General features: G+C 39.8%; 1 protein-coding gene across 2 annotated transcripts in view; it reads right to left on the reverse strand.

The window, feature by feature from the left end:
- Window positions 1-1,122: 1,122 nt before the first annotated feature.
- LOC141769901 (protein unc-13 homolog B-like) overlaps window positions 1,123-21,422 on the reverse strand; it is a 108,025-nt gene continuing 87,725 nt past the window's right edge. For both annotated transcript variants that reach the window (XM_074639412.1, XM_074639411.1), the window contains 10 exons: window positions 12,842-12,930; window positions 12,563-12,700; window positions 11,277-11,400; window positions 8,823-8,867; window positions 7,431-7,502; window positions 6,691-6,838; window positions 6,488-6,544; window positions 5,763-5,846; window positions 4,413-4,572; window positions 1,123-4,322 (listed from right to left, as the gene is read on the reverse strand). In XM_074639412.1, coding sequence (XP_074495513.1) covers window positions 4,040-4,322; window positions 4,413-4,572; window positions 5,763-5,846; window positions 6,488-6,544; window positions 6,691-6,838; window positions 7,431-7,502; window positions 8,823-8,867; window positions 11,277-11,400; window positions 12,563-12,700; window positions 12,842-12,930 — 1,200 coding nt within the window. In that variant the 3' untranslated portion in view covers window positions 1,123-4,039. The remainder of the gene's footprint in view (window positions 4,323-4,412; window positions 4,573-5,762; window positions 5,847-6,487; window positions 6,545-6,690; window positions 6,839-7,430; window positions 7,503-8,822; window positions 8,868-11,276; window positions 11,401-12,562; window positions 12,701-12,841; window positions 12,931-21,422) is intronic.

Raw genomic sequence — 21,422 nt, forward strand, 5'->3', positions numbered from 1 at the left:
AACCAGCTTATAGGTGCATTACCGCCACCTACTGGACTGGAGTGTGGAGCAGGAGATTGGCAGGAAAAAAATAAAAGGAAAGTAGAAAAAATTAATTTCATTTAATTTAAAAAAAATAAAAATAAAAATAATAATAATAATAATAATAATAATAATAATTATTATTATTATTAATAATAATAATAACAATAACAATAATAAAAATAATGGTAATAATAATAATGGTAATAATAATAATAACTAACTAACTAAAATAATAATAATAATAATAATAATAATAATAATAATAATAATAATAATTAAATTCTTTCCATTATTCCTGTTGCCCTTAAGTTATTAATTAGAAGATTGTGTACTTTCTTAGATGTCTTTCCTAGCAGATTCCCCATTTTAATATTTATAATAATATTCATAATATTATTTGGACCGAAAGCGACACCCGGACACCACTAAAATGTCCGCCTAAAAACTGCCGTACAAAAGTAAAACAACATTATTTTTATTCTACTGTCATATTCTATCAAAATTGCCTCTGTTAAATAATAAAATGTTATAAATATAACAAGGGTTTACAGTCCAAAATGGCGGCAGCTGCTGTCAAAAAAACACATACTGGCCAGGTGGTGCAATAAAACCAGTGATTACATTTTATTATATTACTACATATGCAAAGTCGGCCTACATTACTTGCGATGAGGAATACTTAAGTAAAAGTAAAATTACTGTTTTTTGAAAATATTCACAAGAAGCACATGTTGGGTACAAATAACAACTTTGTTAAAGTTTTCGTTATTTCCACCCTTGCATACAGGCTTGTGTATTGGACTAAAAGTGCATGAAATATAGTCCTACATTAATGTGTTTAGAGTTATTCAGAATAGAAACAAAGAAACAAACGGTGTACTTTTCCTAAAAGGACAAGTTGAAATGTCTGCTGTGAAAAATGTCTATTCGGAGTCTATTTTTTACTTTTTATTACTAAAATTCATAGATCGGGGCTGGTCCAAGCCGGTTCTCTTCATTAAAAACACACTGATGAAAGATTCATATATCCAGATCTGAGTTTGAGGAAAATACTGTAGATTACTATAAGTAAACAGACAAACAACAGGACCCACTGCATTGATTCATAAATATTTTATGTACAAAATATTGTTACAAGTATATTCAACATATGTCACATTAGAATATTGATAACTACTTTACATACATTTGATCAATCTTCATATTTCACAGTACATACATGAAAAAGATCACAATTCTAGTTGACTCTGTATACAATAAATACATGCTCTGGTCGTAGGCTTTAATTATTTACAAACTTACAGTTAGTTTTAAACAGAGTGCAAGAGTTCAGTTGTCACTACAGCTGTGGCCATTGTAAAATAACTTATACTGCAGACACATGTTTGTTCAGTTTAATAACAGCAGAACCAAAGACAAAACTCTAAACTAGTCTCCAGACTAGGTCGTCTAAATTGGAGCCAAAGTGCAGCTAGTTTTGGCAAAGTAAGAATTGGGACGTCTACAATGGCCACATCTGTCCGCTAACAACCCAAAACACGTGACAAGAGCTGGTTGAACATGGCTCGCTGAACACTTGCGTTCCTTGGCACGTAGTAAACATAAAAGAGTGTGGATCAAACCCAGTTACAACCTGCCTGCATGTTTTATCTTCCATCCAGGCCTAATGCAAAACCACCAGTCAGATATTCATAAACATATGATTGGTAAAGTATGTGACTGTTCATGCACGGCAAGGCTCAGAGACTTTTGTTCTCTTTGTCAATTCAAAACTGTAAAAAAAAAAGACAAAATAAAATTCTTAGAGGTTCATTTCTGGTCCTCCATGAAGGTGTTTAACCCCTGCTGTAAACAGGTTGTCAACTTTTGGTTGTTTCCATTCAGAGCGGGTCGACAGGTAAACAGCGTCTACAGTCACAGTTTGGCAAAAACCGAAGAGCTAAATTCAAAACCTCGGACACTGGATTTGTTCTCAGTGCAGAGAAGCTGCACTTGGCCACAGTCCAGAGGTCTGTCAGATACTTTAAACTACTAATGCATCCGGTGCTATGGGTGTCAAAAGGCGTGAATCAAAGTAGGGCTGAATGACTTTGAAGAAATATCTAATTGTGTTTATTTTTGTCTGATATTGCAATTGCGGTATGATTTGCAATATTAGAGGGAATGATCATTTTTCACATAATTATTTTCATTTTCATTGAAAAACATGATTTTGAAAAGCTCTTTATATGATGTGTAGGCCAGCCTTCTCTGCAGCACCACAATATTTAATTTAAAAAGGCATTTTGACACATATTTCGCCTTCAACAAATATTGCACCTCCTGTGATTTGAAAGTTGCAGTCGACCATATAGCGATTTCAATAAAACTTTGATTAATTCTGCAGCCCTAAATCACAGGATGTGACATGTGATGCGGCCGATGTGTGTTGCACTTAAAGGGACTATTTGTAACTTTCAGAAATGCTTCTTAACAGCGACACCTGTGGCCTTGAAATCAACGAAAGTCAGCGTCGAGCTCGCGCTTGCTCGCTCTAAATAGACATGGACGAGCATCGCTCAAAACAGTGAGGAGACACACGTCAGCTAAAACCACAATATCACTCTATATTTCAGCTGCTTGGCAGTAATGTTAGCTGACCAGACAAAGGTCTCTCCATGAATCAATACTGATCCTAGTGTTGGCTTTTCCTGCCTCAGCGCAGGCTCAGGCAGCGGGGCTCCTCAACGAGTTACGTTATCGCCTCCCGACCGCAGCCGGCAGCCGCAGGGAGACACTGGCACCCGGTCGGTAACGAGACGACAACGTAACACGTTGAGGAGCCCCGTCACTTCACAAGACACGGAAAACCTCTGTTGGTCTGGAGGAGCTGCAGCATTTATTTCTGCACAAACGTCCCCTGTACATTCACTAGATATTCTCAGAGCTAAACTAACTCTTCTGCAGTGTGGAGTGAGCGCGCGTTCACGTCTAGTAGAGGTGGAGCGAGTACGCGAGAACGCGCGCGCTGTCTGAGTGAAGACAGGCAGGCAGAGGAGACGAGGCTCCGGCCACACTCGAGCGCGCATATGCGAACGCGCATGTGTGGCGACCCGCTACATTTATACGCTTAAAAAGTTACAAACAGTCCCTTTAATTATATCATGTTAAATGAAAAACAAGTAGCACACCATCCTTTTAAAAAAAGGACCATAAGCTGTTTTATTTTGGTTCTTTTGATCCATTGGTTACCTGCTTAAATGTTTCTTTAAAATCTTGGGCTCATGCTATGTATGACATTTGTTAATTTTAATGTGTTTTTCTGACACTGATTAGCTGGTTAATGACTTGTATCCAATGTCATTCTGTTAGGGAAACAGTGTGATACCAGAGTCAACAGATGTCACAAGATTTCTGTTTGCAGTCAAAAGGCCTCAAAGGCTCAAACAGTACCATAATCTGGGATTACTTCCTCCAACTCACTCTCATCTCACGCATAGTTATTTATGATCATTAAACCGTCACTTAACAGCAGTCAGATTTTACTGCTCAGGTCCATTCGGTTTTAAAACGTTCACATCTTTTCATTCTGTCAGGTAGACACGAGTCCATTCGATCCAGTGAACGGATGTTTGGTAAAAAGCTGCAGCTCTAAAATAGTCCGTCATCAGAAGAGTTTCTCTCCAATGAACTGAAACTATTTCTGACTTCTGCATCGGTGATTTAAACCCATATATGGGCTTGATAGTTAGGATTTTGGTGCTGATAATGTTCTTTTTCAGCATTTTGAGGAAGCTTCTCCTTCCAAAATGTACCCACTGAATTCAATACATTTCTTCGTCACCACTACTATGACAAATAGTCAACTTGCTTGTGTCTCTCCTCCACGTCAGAGGCTTTAATGGTCTGTGTTTACTGAGGTTGACAGTGCTCATAAACAACAGACAAACGCAGCCCTGACTCTAAACCCGGACCGTGATCCGTGTCAGTTTCATCATTTTCCAACAAGTCTCTGATCTTGAGTCAGTGTCTCTGCTCATCTGCCCTCCTCCACAGGACGAGTTTCAGATTTCAGCTTGACGAACTCCTTGGCCACCTCGTCAGCAGGGCGCTGGGACAGGATACGCATCACCGTCACGCCCGTCTCGTCGGTCTGAATGCGCGGCCCGAGCGGACACCAGCACACGCAGCTCTTGCGGTCAGCGACGTCACGCAGCTGAATCACGGCCATGCCGACCACTCGGTCCGCCCGGCCGAAGCAGTAATCCTTCGTCGTCACCTGGAGCTCATAGCAGTCCGGGGACTCTTTACCCAGGACACTACAGAGCAGGAAAGAGAGGAAATAAAACAATCAGACTCTGATTTACCAAAACACATTTCAGCTGTAAGAGTTCAGATGTCAAACTCACAACTGGAAAGCCTCGTTGAACTTCGCCGACCAGCTGTTGTTCTTGGATTTTGTAGTGAACTTGCGCTTCTTGTCGGCCAGGAAGGGACCGACCATGGAGACGTCAACGAAAGGCCGGAACATCCCGGATGTCTGCCACTTCATGTCGTTCACTGCGATGACTGGATGGATGGAGAGAGAGGTGGAGATTCAGTTGATGATGGTTGTGGTTGCATGTGTTTATATTAATTTATCAGCCTGCTTTGAAGCGACGTTAATGACATTTGTGACGTATTTTCTGTACCTATGTTACTTTGTTTACGTACGTATTTTAAGTCCAACCATGATGTTTTTTCTAAACCTAACTAAGTTGATTTGTTGACTAAACATAACCGTGACCGTTTCATGTTAACAACATGGGGTTAAATGACACGTGAAAAGTCATTTCCCAACGTCAACCCAGTGGCACACGAAAAGCCTAAAATATGCGTTATCATGACATGCAGAATGTCTTTAAAATGTTGTGTTATTTATACGCCTTCCCATGAGATCAGGTTGTATATGTACACATGTTCATATAAGGTCATGTCTTTTTAATATTCTCTTTTGATCATATTTTGTTTTTATGTGCACAATTTGCATGACTATTTGTCTGTTTTAAAGTTCAGAGGGCCTCACAATGATAAGTGAAGAGGAAATACTTCTTCCCTTGCTTCCTTATCTAAAGAACCATATCAGTGATTTTGATTGCTTACTATAAAACTATAAAGAGCCAAACACTTGACATTACTGCTGACCATTCAGTCTGTTTCACTTCATTTTAGCAGTAGTAGGGGTGAGCCCTGGGACTTACTTATAATATCTTAGGCCACCGCATTTAGTCACCTTTATTCATTTTTATTTGGATTGCATAATAAGGCCTTTCCAAATGAGGGACCTCCTTGTTGGTGCTAAATTTGAGCCAGTTACCAACAAGAATTAATACATTTTAATGTTTGTTGGGCTTTAAAGTGAATTTTTGATCTATACCTTGATAATTTTGTTTTGTTGTTGTTGCTCTCAGGTATAAATCTCAAGCTTCAAATGTAGTTTCTGCTCACAATTGATGATGGGAAATAGTAATGGATTACCTGAGCTTTGGACAAAGCAATATAAGGTATAAACCACTAGCAGTTAATGGGCTAAAACATGCAAAACCACCAGTATGGTCCTTTAAAGGTGTAATTCAAGATTTGGTCCTGGATTTAAGATTAAGATTTGAATTAGAAAGAGGTTCAGTTTGTGACAGATGTAGTTGAGAGCTTTAAGGCTGCAGTTAAAACATCAGGGTTTAATTGTAAACGTTTGTGTATTTTGAACTTCAGAGTCTCACCTCTGACGCTGACTTTGCGTTCCTTCCCGAGCATCATGTCGATCTGCAGAATGGCCTCTCCGATGGGCTTCTCTATCCCCGGACCTGCACAACACAACCACCACGTCACACATTAACATGATAGAATAACATCTTTAAATCTTTGTTTTATTATTATCTTGATCTTACTGCTGCTGCTGTGACCCACTTTCTTATCTTACATTTCAGCTTAGGGCAAACTAAAACATAATTTTGGAATATTAAAGATACACATATCTTCTGCTTTTATAGTTAGTTAGATACAGTGATCATTTTCTGATTTACAACATTATCTAAAAACCCCAACTAACACAGGATGAGGCATATAGTTTGACGCACCAGGAAATAATGCCAAAGTATCCAGCCTTACCACTGAAAACTCTGAAACAGGTATTGCTTCAGAACTATCGCTAATCTCATTACAGTTTTACATCCGCTTTCATTAACAAGGAAGAATTTGAAATGTACTGCAACACAGCAGCTTCTTAGTTCATAGAGTAAAGCAACTTCTCGGTGACAGTTCATGTCCAAAAAGTACTATTAATTAAAGTACTAAAGATATTCATTTTCATTTCATGACCCTCTAATATTTGAGTGTTCCTCCAGATTTCACTTAGGTGTATTTTTATACAAGGAACCTACATAGAAGCTCGGCGGTTCCCTGTGGAACCCAGGAGAACCCTTATTTCAGAGTGTAGAGAACTTACCCCGATCAGGTCGGATCTTCTCATTGCCAGTGATTCTGATGCCCATCCCATCATGCACTGAGAGGAGAGAGCAGGAAGGTTTAGGACACTTTTTTACCAATACAGAAAAGCCTATATACTGTACATACAGAGTGTGTGTGTGTGTGTGTGTGTGTGTGTGTGTGTGTGTGTGTGTGTGTGTGTTTGTGTGTGTGTGTGATTACCTTGGGAGTGTTGTGTGGTGACGAAGGTCTTGATGAGAGCGTCGGTGCTCTGGGAGTAGAGGGAGAGGGCGTAACGCAGTGAAGCCAGTTCAGGACTTTTCTCCACAAACGCCTTCTTCAGCCCGTTTCCTCCTGCATGGAAGTATTGCTGAAAGAAAAGAGAACGAGCACGGTGAAGGGGAGGAATAAATCCTTTAAAGGGACAGTGTGTAGGATTTAATGGCATCTAGTGGTGTGGTTGCAGATTGCAAACAACTGAGTACCCCTCCGCTCACTCCTCCTTTTCCAAGACCAAGGTAACGTAGGCCGCATACTGTACGTTTAATATGTACGCAAAAAGTATTATGATTTTCCTTTTTTTACATTCATATAAGACTTGTTTTTTCTTCCAGTAAATCCAGAGTGCATTTTTCCAGTTTGTTTTCTGCTGAATAACTAAATATGTGAGTGTGTTTTTATCAAATAAACCAGAATAAAATCTGGTGGCAACATTTTAAAAAGTGAAAAAAGTATCAAGCATTCAGGAAATGTTTTACATTTTGACAAAACATCTGTTAGAAGTCTTAGTTAGTCTTTGCTAAGGGTGTAAGCTACCAGACATGGACGGTACAGAAAAACATTACTTCACTGTTTACTATCATCTCGCATGTTCTAATCATATAAATTGGTGAGTGTAGATGCAGCTGACATTTCCCGTGTTGTTTCTAGCTTGACATGTGAGTGTGCACATCTCTACCTACCTTGATGGTCTCCAGCCCCGCATCGATGATTATACACTGTTTGGGCGTCAAGGTTTTGGCTTCACTGCCTCCCTGCAGCAACCACAATGCACAGACTGTTATTAGACAAACTGACCTCATAAGAGTTACAACACTCAAATCAGAAACAGAGAAAATCATTGAATTTACTTCCTACATCCATATCTTACTAGTCTAATGCCAGCTTTATGCAACCTCCTGCATAGTACATTAACAGGCAGCCACCAATGACTACTGAAGTTGCAATAAGGTACTATTGTAGATGCTAAAAAACGTCAACAGGAAAAAAACAAAAAACAAATGTTCTTTTAAAATACAAATTTATAAAAACTTCTGCAAGAACTTGAGGTCTCTGTAGCTGTTTTTTCACTTCTTTTGTATATTTTGGTGGCAGTTTTGAAATAATTTGTTCTATCAATAAGCTATTATGGCATAAAAATGTGTGTGTGGTGATTGCTGCTTGTTTCATCCAGACTTTGAATCTTTTCTGGCATCAATAACTAACAACATGGTGACGAGTAGTAAACCAAAACCCAAGCTTTCAACTAAGTCTTCAGAAACATACACAGCAATTTGAGGCGGGATGAGGGGGAGATGCCATCCCCCTTGTTAACCTGCCGTCCCTCCTCTCTATCCCCAAGTAGCAGAGAGAGTGCAGGGCAGAATATGTTAGTCTAGTCTGCCTGTCTCATTGATTCTTTATCTGAGGTTTGTGCAAGTTAGAATTTAAGGCCCCGACAATCCATCCATTTTCTTTCCGCTTATCTGGGGCCGGGTCGCGGGGCAGCAGGCTAAGCAGGGAATTCCAGATGTCCCTCTCCCAAGCAACATTTTCCAGCTCTTCCTGGGGGTGCTACGAGGCGTTCCCAGGCTAGCTTCTGGGTCTACCCCGGGGCCTCTTACCAGCTGGACGTGCCCGGAAAACCTCTAAAAGGAGGCGTCCAGGAGGCATCTGGATCAGATGCCCGAACCACCTCAGCTGGCCCCCTTTCGACGCGAAGGAGCAGCGGCTTTACTCTGAGCTCCCTCCGGATGTCTGAGCTCCTCAGCCTATCTCTAAGGCTAAGCCCAGACACCCTACGGAGGAAGCTCATTTTGGCCGCTTGTATCCGCGATCTCATGGCCCAACCATGACTCTGAAATATCAGCAGACTAACTGTGCTGTCTGTTGATAAAACCATAGAGCTGTCCGTGGTGCTGAAGTAGCAGACTGATTTATAATTGTGACTTTTTCCTCTGAGTCCAGCCCTTCTGTTTATTAAAAAATACAGAACTAAAAGAGTTGTTCATGGGGCGGTTCGAACCAGGTCCTATTAAAATCAAACACATTACCTACTGGCTACACCTCTTTTCTGCACCCTGAGTGTGTTTTACCTTGAGACTGGACAGTCCTTTAGCTGCTGTGAGGAGCTGGGCACCCTGCAGAGAGAGAGAGGTAGTAGATAAAGAGGGATTATATTGAGACTTCATGTGATGTTTTCCTGCTTCATCATGCATCACTTGTTGCCATCCACCTCTAGGTGGTGGCAGAGCACGGCTGCTGGTCTTACTGGAGCTGAAATACTACATAATCCAACACTACACAACATATATCTGCATATTCACTACAGTACCTTCCATTCATTCCATTTGTATTGCTGTAATCAACTTGCAGAGTTCATTTACGACAGTAAACTGTGTTTTTTGTGATGTGTAAGTGCAGTTACGAGCTGTTTAAGTGCATTTAGCTGACACTAAATTCATGAGCTTTGCTTTTGGAGAACACAAAGATGTTGCATAGGCTACATGGATGTGTGGCACATTGGACAGCGCATGTTCTGCTGCGTTTATCTGCTGTACCAGCCCCTTCACTCTCACTCTGATGACATACTCGGCCTACTCAATGACAACAACTGTTACAGCCTATCAAAACACACAATGGTGCTCTGACAACTGCGTGCAGCTGAATGTGGACGAGACAAAAGAAACTGGTCATTAGCACATCAAATACTCCCCACGCTGGACTGAACCCCACCTCCAGTCACTGCAAGACAGGTGAGCAGCTTCAAATATCTCGGACTCATCAGACAATAAACTCAGCTTCGATCAAAACATCACTGACATCCATGAACGATCCTAGCAAAGACTTCACGTCACACTGTCTGTTCCCCCCCCCACCTTCTGTTGTTGCTTTACAGAAGCATAATCCGCCCCGTACTGCTGTCCCTCTGCTTCTACTCCACTACCTCCAACATCATCTGCCTTCCCACCTCAGAGCCATCACACACCTAGCACCCACAACGCCCCCTAAACCAACACTTCACTTTACTTCCATCTGGTCGGAGATACAGTTAGACACTTTGATGGAGAAGAGCTCAGCAGGAGTTTTGTTCCTTCTGCAATAGCAGCCGTGAACAATCTGCCTCACTGACACTGCTGTGAGCCGGGATAACTGAATGAATGTAGTAGGTCTGTCAAAGTTAACGCAATAAGAACGCGTTACACACAAATTCGTTTTAACGCCACTAATTTCTTTAACGCATTAATGCAACTTGCAATTTTTAAGGTTGTAGCAGAGTAAGCTAAAGTGAAGATAGAGTGAATATACTGGTTTCATATTAAACTACAAAACCTAAGGAGTCCATTGGTACCAACCATGTCATACTAGCTTGTCATGAAGGAGGTTAAATAACGCTCCAAAGTTACGCTAAATTTTGGCGAGGAGAAACTGTCATGGGGTCCGTTGACCTCTGACCTCAAGATATGTGAATGACAATGGGTTCTATGGGTACCCACGAGTCTCCCCTTTACAGACATGCCCACTTTATGATAATCACATGCATGCATGTTATGATTTGAGCATATTTTTTATGCTAAATGCAGTACCTGTGAGGGTTTCTGGACAATATGTGTCATTGTTTTGTGTTGTTAAATGATTTCCAATAATAAATATACATACATTTGCATTAAGCATCATATTTGCCCACTCCCATGGTGATAAGAGGATTAAATACTTGACAAATCTCCCTTTAAATCCCTATCACTCTAACTGATAAAAAAAAATGTGTGATTAATTTGCGATTAATCGTGATTAAATGTTTGAATCGATTGAAAGCCCTAGATTGTATACATGAAGACTTTGTGTACTGTTTGTATCTGATCTTTATATCTGCATGTTTCTGTGTACAGGCTGTGAAAACAAATATCCCTTTGGGACAACAAATCTAAATCCAATTGTTGATTATGTGTGAATTCGGTCACTTTGTGCATCATAAACTGTTGATGTTCGGCTGTCGATTTTCAGAAATTGCCGCGCAAACAAGAGGAGTTTTCAAAACAGCCTCTGCCTGAATGCTCCATTACCACAGGATGAAAACACAACTTTGAAAAACACATTACAAGGAAATCAATACAGAAAAAACCCCATAATTGACTAAATAAAATGTCTGGCAGTAATAAGCATAGTGTGTGCGATTTGTACTGAATGGGCAAAAAACATGCACAAATATTATCTTTAATAACTGTGTGTTTGTTTGCGTGTTTTTCAATCTCCTGCACTGTCCACTGATGACTCTCATCAGTGTGTAAAGCAGGACAGAAGAAAAGAAACGAGGAGTATGATTACTTATCACACAACAGTTTCTTTATTATCTTGTGTTTGTGCGTAGAGGACAGGGTTTGATAAACAAGAAGAAAGTGTGGAATGAAAAAGACGATATCTCTGCTTCTGCTGCAGCAAATTTGATCTGTTTTTCCCCATTGTGAGTCCAACAATATAGGAGTGTAGTGCTAAATTGGTGAAGTGCTCTTTTATGGTTAAAATAAGGTTTAGTTTCGGGTTGTTCTCACCAGGCTGTCGTTGCTCTGAGGCAGGACGATGGTCTTCTCCAGGCTGCTCAGCACGATCTTCCACAGATCCTTCAGGATCCTCTTCAGCACCGTCTTCTCACAGATGTCAGCGAAGATACTGAGACTGGATCACACACAAACAACAACAACAACAACGTGAGCTAAAACTACAGTCTTCATTACACAGTGGAAGTCATTGTAGAGGTCAGTTTGCAAGTATCCAGAGTATATAAAGTAGTATAAAAGAGTTAACGTAATGACACAACAATTAACACACATACAAAACAAACAAAGAAAAACTAAACAAACCAGATAGACAGTAACAAGATACAATGCAAAATCAATATAGAACGTATGAATCCTGAATTTTTGATGTGTGTGTATGTTGTGTGAGAGGTAAATGTGTCCAAGATGATATGATCCAAAATATTTTCTCTTGAATATCACACGGTCGTGTTGCAGTTAGTCTTATTTATTTATATATTACCGATGGGTTATTTACCCAAACTACAATATAGTTATTTTGACCCAGTGTTAGACTCAACAAACTCCAAGTTTTACCTGTCACAAATGTATTGTTAGGTGCACAAAACAACACATGACATTCAAAACTAAAGTAAAAGATACACCTAGTACCGTATTAAGAAAAAACAAACAGGGACATAACTGTTTTTGAGAGTTACAGGGATGAGGAAGAGGCCTCGTTTTATATATTAAGACGATTCTTTATGTGTATATGTGATAAACATTAAGTACATTATTCAATTTATTTACATTATAGAAAAGGGTAGGAACTTCTAAGTGTTCACTTCTGCCTACTTCTTTTCAAACATAATATTTTTTTATTTAGTTTATTTTAGAATTTCCTGTATATTTTAACTGTTCATGTTATTGGTTATTCTTGTTTTGTTTTATTAATTGTTACATGTTAAAATAAATCATCTAATGTAATCTAATTTATAACAGTATGAAACCATACTATATTTTAGTTTGGCTAAATATTCTAATAGTACTATGAAAAATAAGAGTAACACTGGTATTGGGTGTTCTCTACTCATGAGTGCTGAGTAAAGTTAATCCCTTATTGGTGTTATATTTACTAAAAAATAGCCATTTTCGACCCGGTGAATTTTTAGCGTGTAAATAAATACAGGAAAGCAAAAATCATGAAATTAGTGGTTTCATGAGCAACAATAATTTACAGTAGAAGTCAGGGAGCCTCTCGTGCAGTCGTCTGCCAGCAGCTACAACAGGTGTGTGTGTGTGTGTGTGATGCTTTCACTTACTTCCCATCCAGGAACTCCATGAGGGGCCTCAGCATGTTGTCGGCGTCGGCCTCTGCGGTGTTGTGGTTGGGGGGGCCTTTGATCTGGTAGAGGATCTCAGCCATCTGACGCATGCAGCCGTTAATACGAGTCTGGAAACTGGAGGGAGAGGAGAAATTAGACAGTTAGACAAACTTCTGCACGGCTGACAGAGGTTTACTCCTCAGACATCCATGGAGTACTGTGTGTGTGTGTGTGTGTGTGTGTGTGTGTGTGTGTGTGTGTGTGTGTGTGTGTTACCTCTTGGCAAACACGATGCTGAAGTTGTCCAGGTAGGTGTTGAGCTTCACCTGCAGCTCATTGAGGATGTCAGCTGCCTCGATATCCAGCTGCAACACACACATAAAGGAACAGGAGGAGAACAGTGAAGAGTGATAACAGGTTATTTAAAGCCGTTATATACAGTATATACAGCCACTACTAGATAGACCAAATGCCAACTTGATACTGCGGTTACAATGTCCGCTGCGTCCAGTTCTTCTGAAGCCAGATTTAGTTATTTCATTCTTCCTTGTTGGTGTTTTATTCCTCTTGTTCAATGTCTTTCTATCTCACCTAAAAAGACCCCCCCAGGAATACCTAAATATAGTTTCATCGCCTCAAAACATGCACACACTACAAGATCTGAAAATAATGAGCATCACACACACTACAGGATATTATTAAGAGTATCGTGCCAGGAGGGAGCATCGCACCACCTCACATGGAGGAAAAGTATGAAGAAGATGTAAACAAAACGGAGACTGACGTGGTGTGACAACCTTTGGTAGTGATGCTTTACAGTGAGGAAAATCTAAACCAGAAGGGTAAACGAGTCTGAATGAGAAATGGTTGGGGAGACGCGGTCAACACGGGTTGTCTGTTCTTCAGCGAGAACTGGAGGTGAGATTTTAGTTTTAATATCTGTCATCAGTAGTATGTTAGCTAGCGTTGGCCTCAAGGGATAGAATGTTTACCGTTGCCTGGCAACACTATCAGCTGCTCCGGCTCGTCTCTCTCATTGGCTATTGTGGTCCTGCTTGGAAAGTATTAACATTATTATCCCGATTTTAACTCCTAATTATCAATATTAATTGAGGTGACCCTGGTGAGTTCTGGAGGTTTAAGACTGGATCTGTAAACGCCTCATATATTACCAGATAATCCGGCCCAAACATCGGTACCGACCAAGGTCCCGAATCAGATTTCTCCTCTAATTGTCGGGAGGGTGAATCAGGGATAAATCACCTATACAGTATTCTGTACACTCCTGTGACGAAACTGCCTTTACTATAAACAAGGCTATGAAATGTATATTAAATGTATATTAAAATCTGTGATAAACTATCTTAACTGTGATTAACAACTAAAATATAATATTAAATATATGTGAATGTCAAATGTATAATGAATACAGGCATTTATACAAGCAGAGCCAGCAAAAATAGAGCAGGAGCCTCATCTATTACACCTGGGTAAAGGTGTTTTCAATTTAAATAACTGTAATTGTTACACAACATTTTATTGACAATTAAAACATTTTGGTTTACCTGAACCTCATGTAGCACATCATCAACCTTACTGTCAGTAATGATGGTTTTCTTTATAGTGCTACATTAAGACTACATTCAAAGGGATGTTCTTCACCATATATGACATTTTGGGGGCATATGTTTTTGTAAATAAACTTGTTCATGCACAAGCAGATGGGTGCAGAACAGGTGGGATTCATCCTTGTTCACTGGATGCAGGTGTGTGTATGCATGTTGCTTTGATAAATGAGGCCCAAGGTGTGTGACACATGGGATAGAAAGTCTTTGATTTGCTCTAACAGGAGCATCACGGCTTGAATATGACACAGCTGCATCCACGGGACATTAGGATGTTACAGGTTATTGTCTCCATTTATAGACCGAGGTCAAGTGATGCAAGTACTGCACACTTCGGAGTACTTACAGTAAGCATAAATAACCAAATCCAAAAGGTGGTTGTCTTGTTTCTGAGCTCTATTTCTGTACCGTTAGTTGAAAACTTTCCAACAAACTCACGTTGAAGTACCACAAATCAATATCAACATCTCTTCGGTGAACTTTCAGATGTTTGAGCAGAACTGTGCTCACAGTTTGCAGCGATATAAATATGTATGAAGCAGATTTGAGTGGTGGTTGAGAAGACAAACATTGTACAGTACATGTACATCATTTCTAGCGTGGGAACACATTTGTGTGAGTTTGTAGACGAGATGAGTTTGTAACACCAGATCTGTGTGTCAGTGTCAGTGGGTGAGACACTGTGAGACTCAGTAAACAGAAAAGAAATGCTGACTAAAATGCAAATTGCAAAGATCGTGACTAAACAAGATTTCAGCTGAGGAGAGTTTGTAGATGGAGAGAAACAGATGATAAGCTGATTCAAACCCATTCAGTGGGTGAAAAGAGCGCTTCAAGCTATAAAGAGCTCACCATTTCCCGAAGCTCAAAATACACCACGAGAGGCTGAAGTACAAACTAAACATCTCATTTGACAGCAGGAGGCTGTCACTCTTTCCTCTGTTAACAGACTTATTCAGAGTAGAAAGCTGTAATTGGTGAATAGTAACGTACAGTATATTAAGCACAGTGAGGTTGATGTTCAAAGCAGAAATAAGGAGGAAGCTGGTAATGAAGTGATCTAAAATTAACACACTAAGAATGTTTCTTTTTCTCCGTAGGCATTTTCAGCACCCAGTAGTCCATATCTAAGTGTCATGTGTGCATCGACAAATGACTTCTGGGGTGAAAATATCACAAACCAGGGAACCAGAAGTTGATTTTCATTCAGTATTCTCAGCAAATTTGACAGGTTGACAAAGTCAAAGTACAACTGTAAGTGTGAATTCTCTACAGGGAGCGGCAAAGTGCGGCTCGCCACAATAATTAAATTTTTCTGCGGCCTGGAGGCGAGTTCATGTGTATCAGGCGAGAAAGAACATAAATCAACATGTCACAGGAGTCACAGGATCTGTTTACTGATTTGCTGCGGGGTTCTCTCTGGCCGCACTTCGTCGCTAAAAGTTTAACTTTTCCCAACTTTTAGTTTGGCTGCACTCCTCCGCAGAATCAAACGGCAGCAGCTCGCTGAGCTCGGGAGCAGCTGCCACAGCTTTTCATAGACATTGCATGACAGCTCACCGCAGGCCGCACTTTGCCACTGCTCTGGTGTAAATTCGGTGGAATAATAATGGTTAACTTTAAGCTACAGTAAGAGGCTCAGCTGCAGAGCACCCCTAGATCTGACAGGTATTTGATGTCCTGCTCAGGTTTATGTAAGAAGGCCCCGGGTCCACGATGCACTGTAGGCAGGCCTCCTGCCTTTGTGGTACACTTTTAATGGCTTCATTGTGTTGTGTGTTGTGAGCCCTGCATGTTGCTGGAACTGGGGTACCTGTTTGTTTATTCTTTTTATTTCAGGCATGAAGATTCAGCTTGAAAAATAGATTAATCTTTAACTGACTAAGACAGACAAAGAAACTTGACAGAAAGGACTTTGTTTTGTGTTGTTTTAGACGACACAATCCAACGTTTGAGTGCAGATTTTGTCAATTTTCTATCTCTCTTATGTCATTGTTTCAGCCAATATGAGTGTGTGATCAACTTGTCTTCATGGTTTTGAATGATTTGCATGAAAGGGAAAGTTGGGGTGTTTTGAAATGGGGCTTTATTTAAAATATCTTCTGACGGAGAACTGAACTGAAAGTGAAACTAATTTATACTATTTTTGTTAATGGAGTCTGGCTGCTTTACAGAGAGCATAGATAAGTTTCACTTTCAGTTCAGTTCTCCGTCGGAAATGTCTGTCTGAGGGCAAGATAAAGCGCTGAAAATATTTTAAATATAGCATACACTTAAACTGATATTGATATTTTTAGGTGTCTAAAATCCGTTTTGCTGCTGCCCCCGTCCTGTGCTGGTACTACTGTCTGTTTCTACAAACTGGGTGCGTGCCGTAGGTAATACACTGACTATGGAGAAGTACCTCATACAACCCCACTTCAAAACAAACTACCCCTTTAAGACTGCAAGTAAATGCAGGTAAATACATGACGGCAACATCTTGAGGCCAATCAAGCAAAGTGCTGCTAAACCAGAAACAGACAGCTTTAAAAGATCCCAAGTTGCCAAAGCCTGCCATGAATGTCGGCACTCAGAGAGGTAAAACACACATAAAACTAGAAGGGCACTCGGAGAGCGCAGAACCTCCACCAAGGCCAAATGCCCGACCACGCAATGTTAACAAAAGTGAAAATAATTAGTGTATCTGCCCTGTGATCTGGATCCGTTCCTAATGGGTTCTTCCTTGACCCATGCTGCACTCTTCCACCAAGTTTCATGAAAATCGGGCCAGTTTTTTAATGTAACAAACAAACTGAACCGAAAACATCACCTCTCTGGGGGAGGTAATTACAGTTTTGAACACATGTCTAATCAACCAGAATAATGGTGTGTGCCAACATGACTAGTTGTGCTGCATTCATGTAATATCTGCTGAACTGTAAGAACAAAAAAAAAACTGCCAGCGATGGCCTTCGCAGCCGTTTTGCATCACAAACATTTAATATTCATTATTTTTACTGTGCGAGTGCAGCCTGCAGGACAAACTGGCCCTGAGGAGCCTTGTACCAGACCTTCAGTAAATCAGTAACATACAGCCTGAAGCTCATTAGTATGCTGCACCTCAACATGCACCACATGTTACAAAAGCCAAGCGGCTAGACGATCGCAAGATAAGACATCCCAAAGTGTCTTTGTGGAAAGTGTGCCATCGATAAAACTGTGTGCAACTGCGTTATTAGATAGAGGACGTTGGGCAAAGCGCCAGAACATATAATTGGACTAAAAGAGGGCCATGACTTTCAAGTGACAGTGTTTTAGTATCGTGCCATTTAATTGAGAAATGTTGAGTGAAGTGAAAGTTTGGACGGTCCACTCGGCCCTCCGTCTTGGTCTGAATCCAGAAACGAAATGTACAGCTGTGTTTATGTGAACTGCAAGAGGACAGTCTAACAGCTTTATAGGCTTTTAGAGGAGAGTGTGAGAGCGAGGTGTCCTTGAGAGATGAACAAAGATACCGAGAAAAATATCCTCTCCGATGTAAGACAGGAGGATGACTCAAGAGCAGTGTGAGCGTAGATATGATAAGATCTAGTCAAGACTAAAATCTGCTGCTTACAATTCTGTATTTTTGTATTCAAAACAGCCACTTTATGATCACTCCTATCCAAAATAGCAACTAATACTGTTTTCTCTTTTAGGTCAGTTAGATTAAAAGACCAGCATCAATGTAATCTCCCTACAGAGATTGATCTAAAGAGGCTGAATTACGAATCCTGCTATAGCGAATGCATGACCCTCCCTACTCTGCCTCTGATTGGCTAGTACTCGTTGCCTTCGTTGGTTGGATTGGTTCGGTTTAAGCTTGAGGGGTTTGATTGGTTAGGTTTAGGGTAAGAATATCATGGTAAGCCAATCAGAGGCAGAGTAGCCTTTGCTATAGTAGGATTCGTAATGCCGTGTCCAGGATGTGGTTAGCGTAGCTCATTACAAAACCCGGAAGCAGAGGAAAACAAAAAGAGAAAAAAATATACCTTCCAGCAGCCTCAAAATAATAATAATAATAAATTTTATTTGGTGGCGCCTTTCTGGACACCCAAGGACATCGAGAGGCTTCTGCCACAAAGTATAACAGCACATTTTTACCGTTAATTTCACTCAGAATGAGAGGGTTAACATTTTCGTAGGCCTAACCAGATACAAATCAGATATGAGTGAAATAAAAATCCAAAGAGTGAAATGTTTAGGGCAGATATAACTTTATCTTCAGTGTTTTATAAAACAAAGAGTTAAAAAATACTGGAAAGTATGTTTCATATTTACAATTTGAATGCAGAATGAGTTTTAGTCACACATAATAAACTAAAATCAAACACTGATATTGAGAACACAAGAGCGATTTATGTTTCCAGTTCAGAATATCCAGTCTGGTCGCACGAAAAAAGGCAAATGAACACTACACACACAGTTTTTTTCAAGAAATTTTACATTTTTTGTCTGTATTTCAAAATGACAGAATTTTTTTTTTTAAATTACATGTTTCATTTGTGATTTATATGTAAATGGTCTTAGATTTACAGTATTTTTTTGTAATCACAATCGTAATTATCTGTATTTAAGCTTTTCTTGATCATTTTTAAAGGTAATTATTCTGTTTTTTAGAGGTTTATGACTATTTTAACAATTAATTTATGTTAGAAGAAAAGGATTTCATGGAATTCTAAAAATATTTCTTGTAAAAATACAGATTTTTTTTGCAAAACTGCTGAGTTAATGTAAATTTGGACTTTTGCAATGTGAAATTACATGTTTCATTTGTGTTTTATATGTAAATGGTCTTAGATTTACGGTGTATTACTCTATTCTAACAATAAATATATGTTAAAAGTAAAATATTTCTTGTAAAATTACAATAATAAAGGCTAATTATATAACGATAATTACTGTTTTTTTTTTTTTACAGTTTATTTATGTTAATTAACGGACATTATTTTTCCGTTTTTTAACAGACATTTTCCATTTTACACTTCTTTTTTTTTACAGTGAATTACACGACAAGCGCAAGGCAAAAGCGTGCAATCAGACCGTCATTCTTGCTTTTAGCATGTCATTTGTACGCCAAGAAGTCTGTACGGACTGCAATTTAAATGCATCCGCGTAAATTACAGTTTTAAGATACAGGTTTAGCTAATTGTTAGGTAGCACAATTTAACCTGTAAAGGAACACTGAATATTAGTAGTATTGTATTGTATTGTATTTTTGCATGGTTCGTCATCTTACGGGTTAAATGTGGAGGACAGATAATATCTTGTCCCACGTCTGGCTCCAAAAGCTCCCATCCAAGCTATCACTTAGCATGTAGCTAAACACTTTGTATAATGCTTAAATAGCCTACATGATGCAATTATTAACAAAATATAGATAGATTCAACTATTTCAGGAGCAATCACTTCTTCATGCAGAGCTAAGAATTTTAGTTGTACCGTTTCCAATCGCCCACCACAGTTACCTCCTACAAAAATCATATTTAAATGTAAATATTATCTCCTACATACAGTAAAACCACCGGACTTAGACGTGCATCATTTAAAACATGCACTTCAAATTCTCACTTCTTCAGGACTTTGGGAGGAGAAAGAAAGTGATTAACTAAGAAGAACTGCTTTTAGAAGCACACACACATACACACACTCACGCACTCACTCACTCACTCACGCACGCACGCACGCACGCACGCACACACACACACACACACACACACACACACACACACACACACACACACACACACACACACACCTACACACACACACCTACACACTCCATTCCCACTAGAATCACAGCCTGAAATTAGAAGTGTCCTTTAAAGGTAATAGTTTTTTTTTGTCTGACTCTCTTATCTCTCTCTACCACACAACTGTACCTTCTTTGTAGCAGCTGTGACTTCGGTCTTCTCAGAAAGAAAGAGAGGAAAAAAACGAGAAAAAAGACAGAAAAGTCACAAAATACAGCGAAACTCTAACGTCACAGACACAGAGTACGCTACGCAGCAGGTAAAAATAGTCTGAGGGTTTATTTTGGGTGGGTTTTTGCTTTATTGTCTGGTGGATTGGGTGATGGTGAGTGGGTGATTTTAATAAAAGCTTTAGGTTTATTGCCTCTGGTTTATTAGGATGCTACAAGACAAAGGGGAATCACCTGTACAAGTCTTATGTTTCACTGCTGTCTACTACGGTCTCCTACTGCTGCACACTGACTTCAGCCCAAACAGGGATTATTTGGAAGATAGTGATAAGATATTTAGCTAAGATATTTACAGAAACTAAACGACTGGCTAAGGCTTATTTATGACCCTATAAGGCTTGTGATATAAGCGTTTACTGATGCACACACTTAAGCTGCAATGCAAGCATCATTGTTCATATACTTTGCTGGGTACTTTGTGTGCACCTGGAAGAATAAAAACAATATGGACTAGTCTCCAGACGACAGTAGAATCAGCCCTTGCCGACTTCGGATACACACAGTAGCCATAATGCTCATGCAAATGTGTAGTTAAATGCAATCAGTGCTCTAAGTGAATTTAATAACTTCTCCCACATCCATAATCTATAGTTTATGACGATGAACTGCACTGCAAAAATGATGAAACTGCAATGCAAATAAAAAGTGAAAAATAACCCCCCCGATTTTGTTGTAGCTCTAAAAGGCCTTGACCCCCAATATCCGGCCGTCGGTGACAAAAATCGCGCCGATTGGCTGTTCAGCTTATGCAAATCAGTGCAGGAGAAGAGAAACAGAAGTGAGGAAAGCAAGCCAACGACTTAAGTCATCTGATATTTTCACAACCACATGGCCATCTGGAAAGAAGCTAAGTGATGAGTGAGAGCGGTGTTGAAATGGTCGGCAAACGCTGCTTTGTTTCATGTACGTATAACAACAGCGTGTTTATCCGCTGTCCTCGCTCTTCCCATTTCCCTTTTTGAATGACGAATACAGACTACTGCCACCTGCTGGTGTGGAGAGTTATTTCATCTCACGCACGCGCAGAATGTACGTGGTAGTCGGCCGTTGGCTGTCGTCATTTCGGTGTGTTCAAGTGCAACTGTTTGGCCAAGACAAAAGCGATATGAAGCGACGTAACCTTCATCAGCGCTAGTTCTTTGATGTCGGTTTGGTGCGTCTGGGTCTTAAGATCCTCACATATCCCCAAGGAAGTCCCCAAATTTGGGATTCGCTCACGTTTTTGGCT

The sequence above is a fragment of the Sebastes fasciatus genome, chromosome 6 (assembly GCF_043250625.1).
Source record: "Sebastes fasciatus isolate fSebFas1 chromosome 6, fSebFas1.pri, whole genome shotgun sequence".
Taxonomy (NCBI): Eukaryota; Metazoa; Chordata; class Actinopteri; order Perciformes; family Sebastidae; genus Sebastes; species Sebastes fasciatus.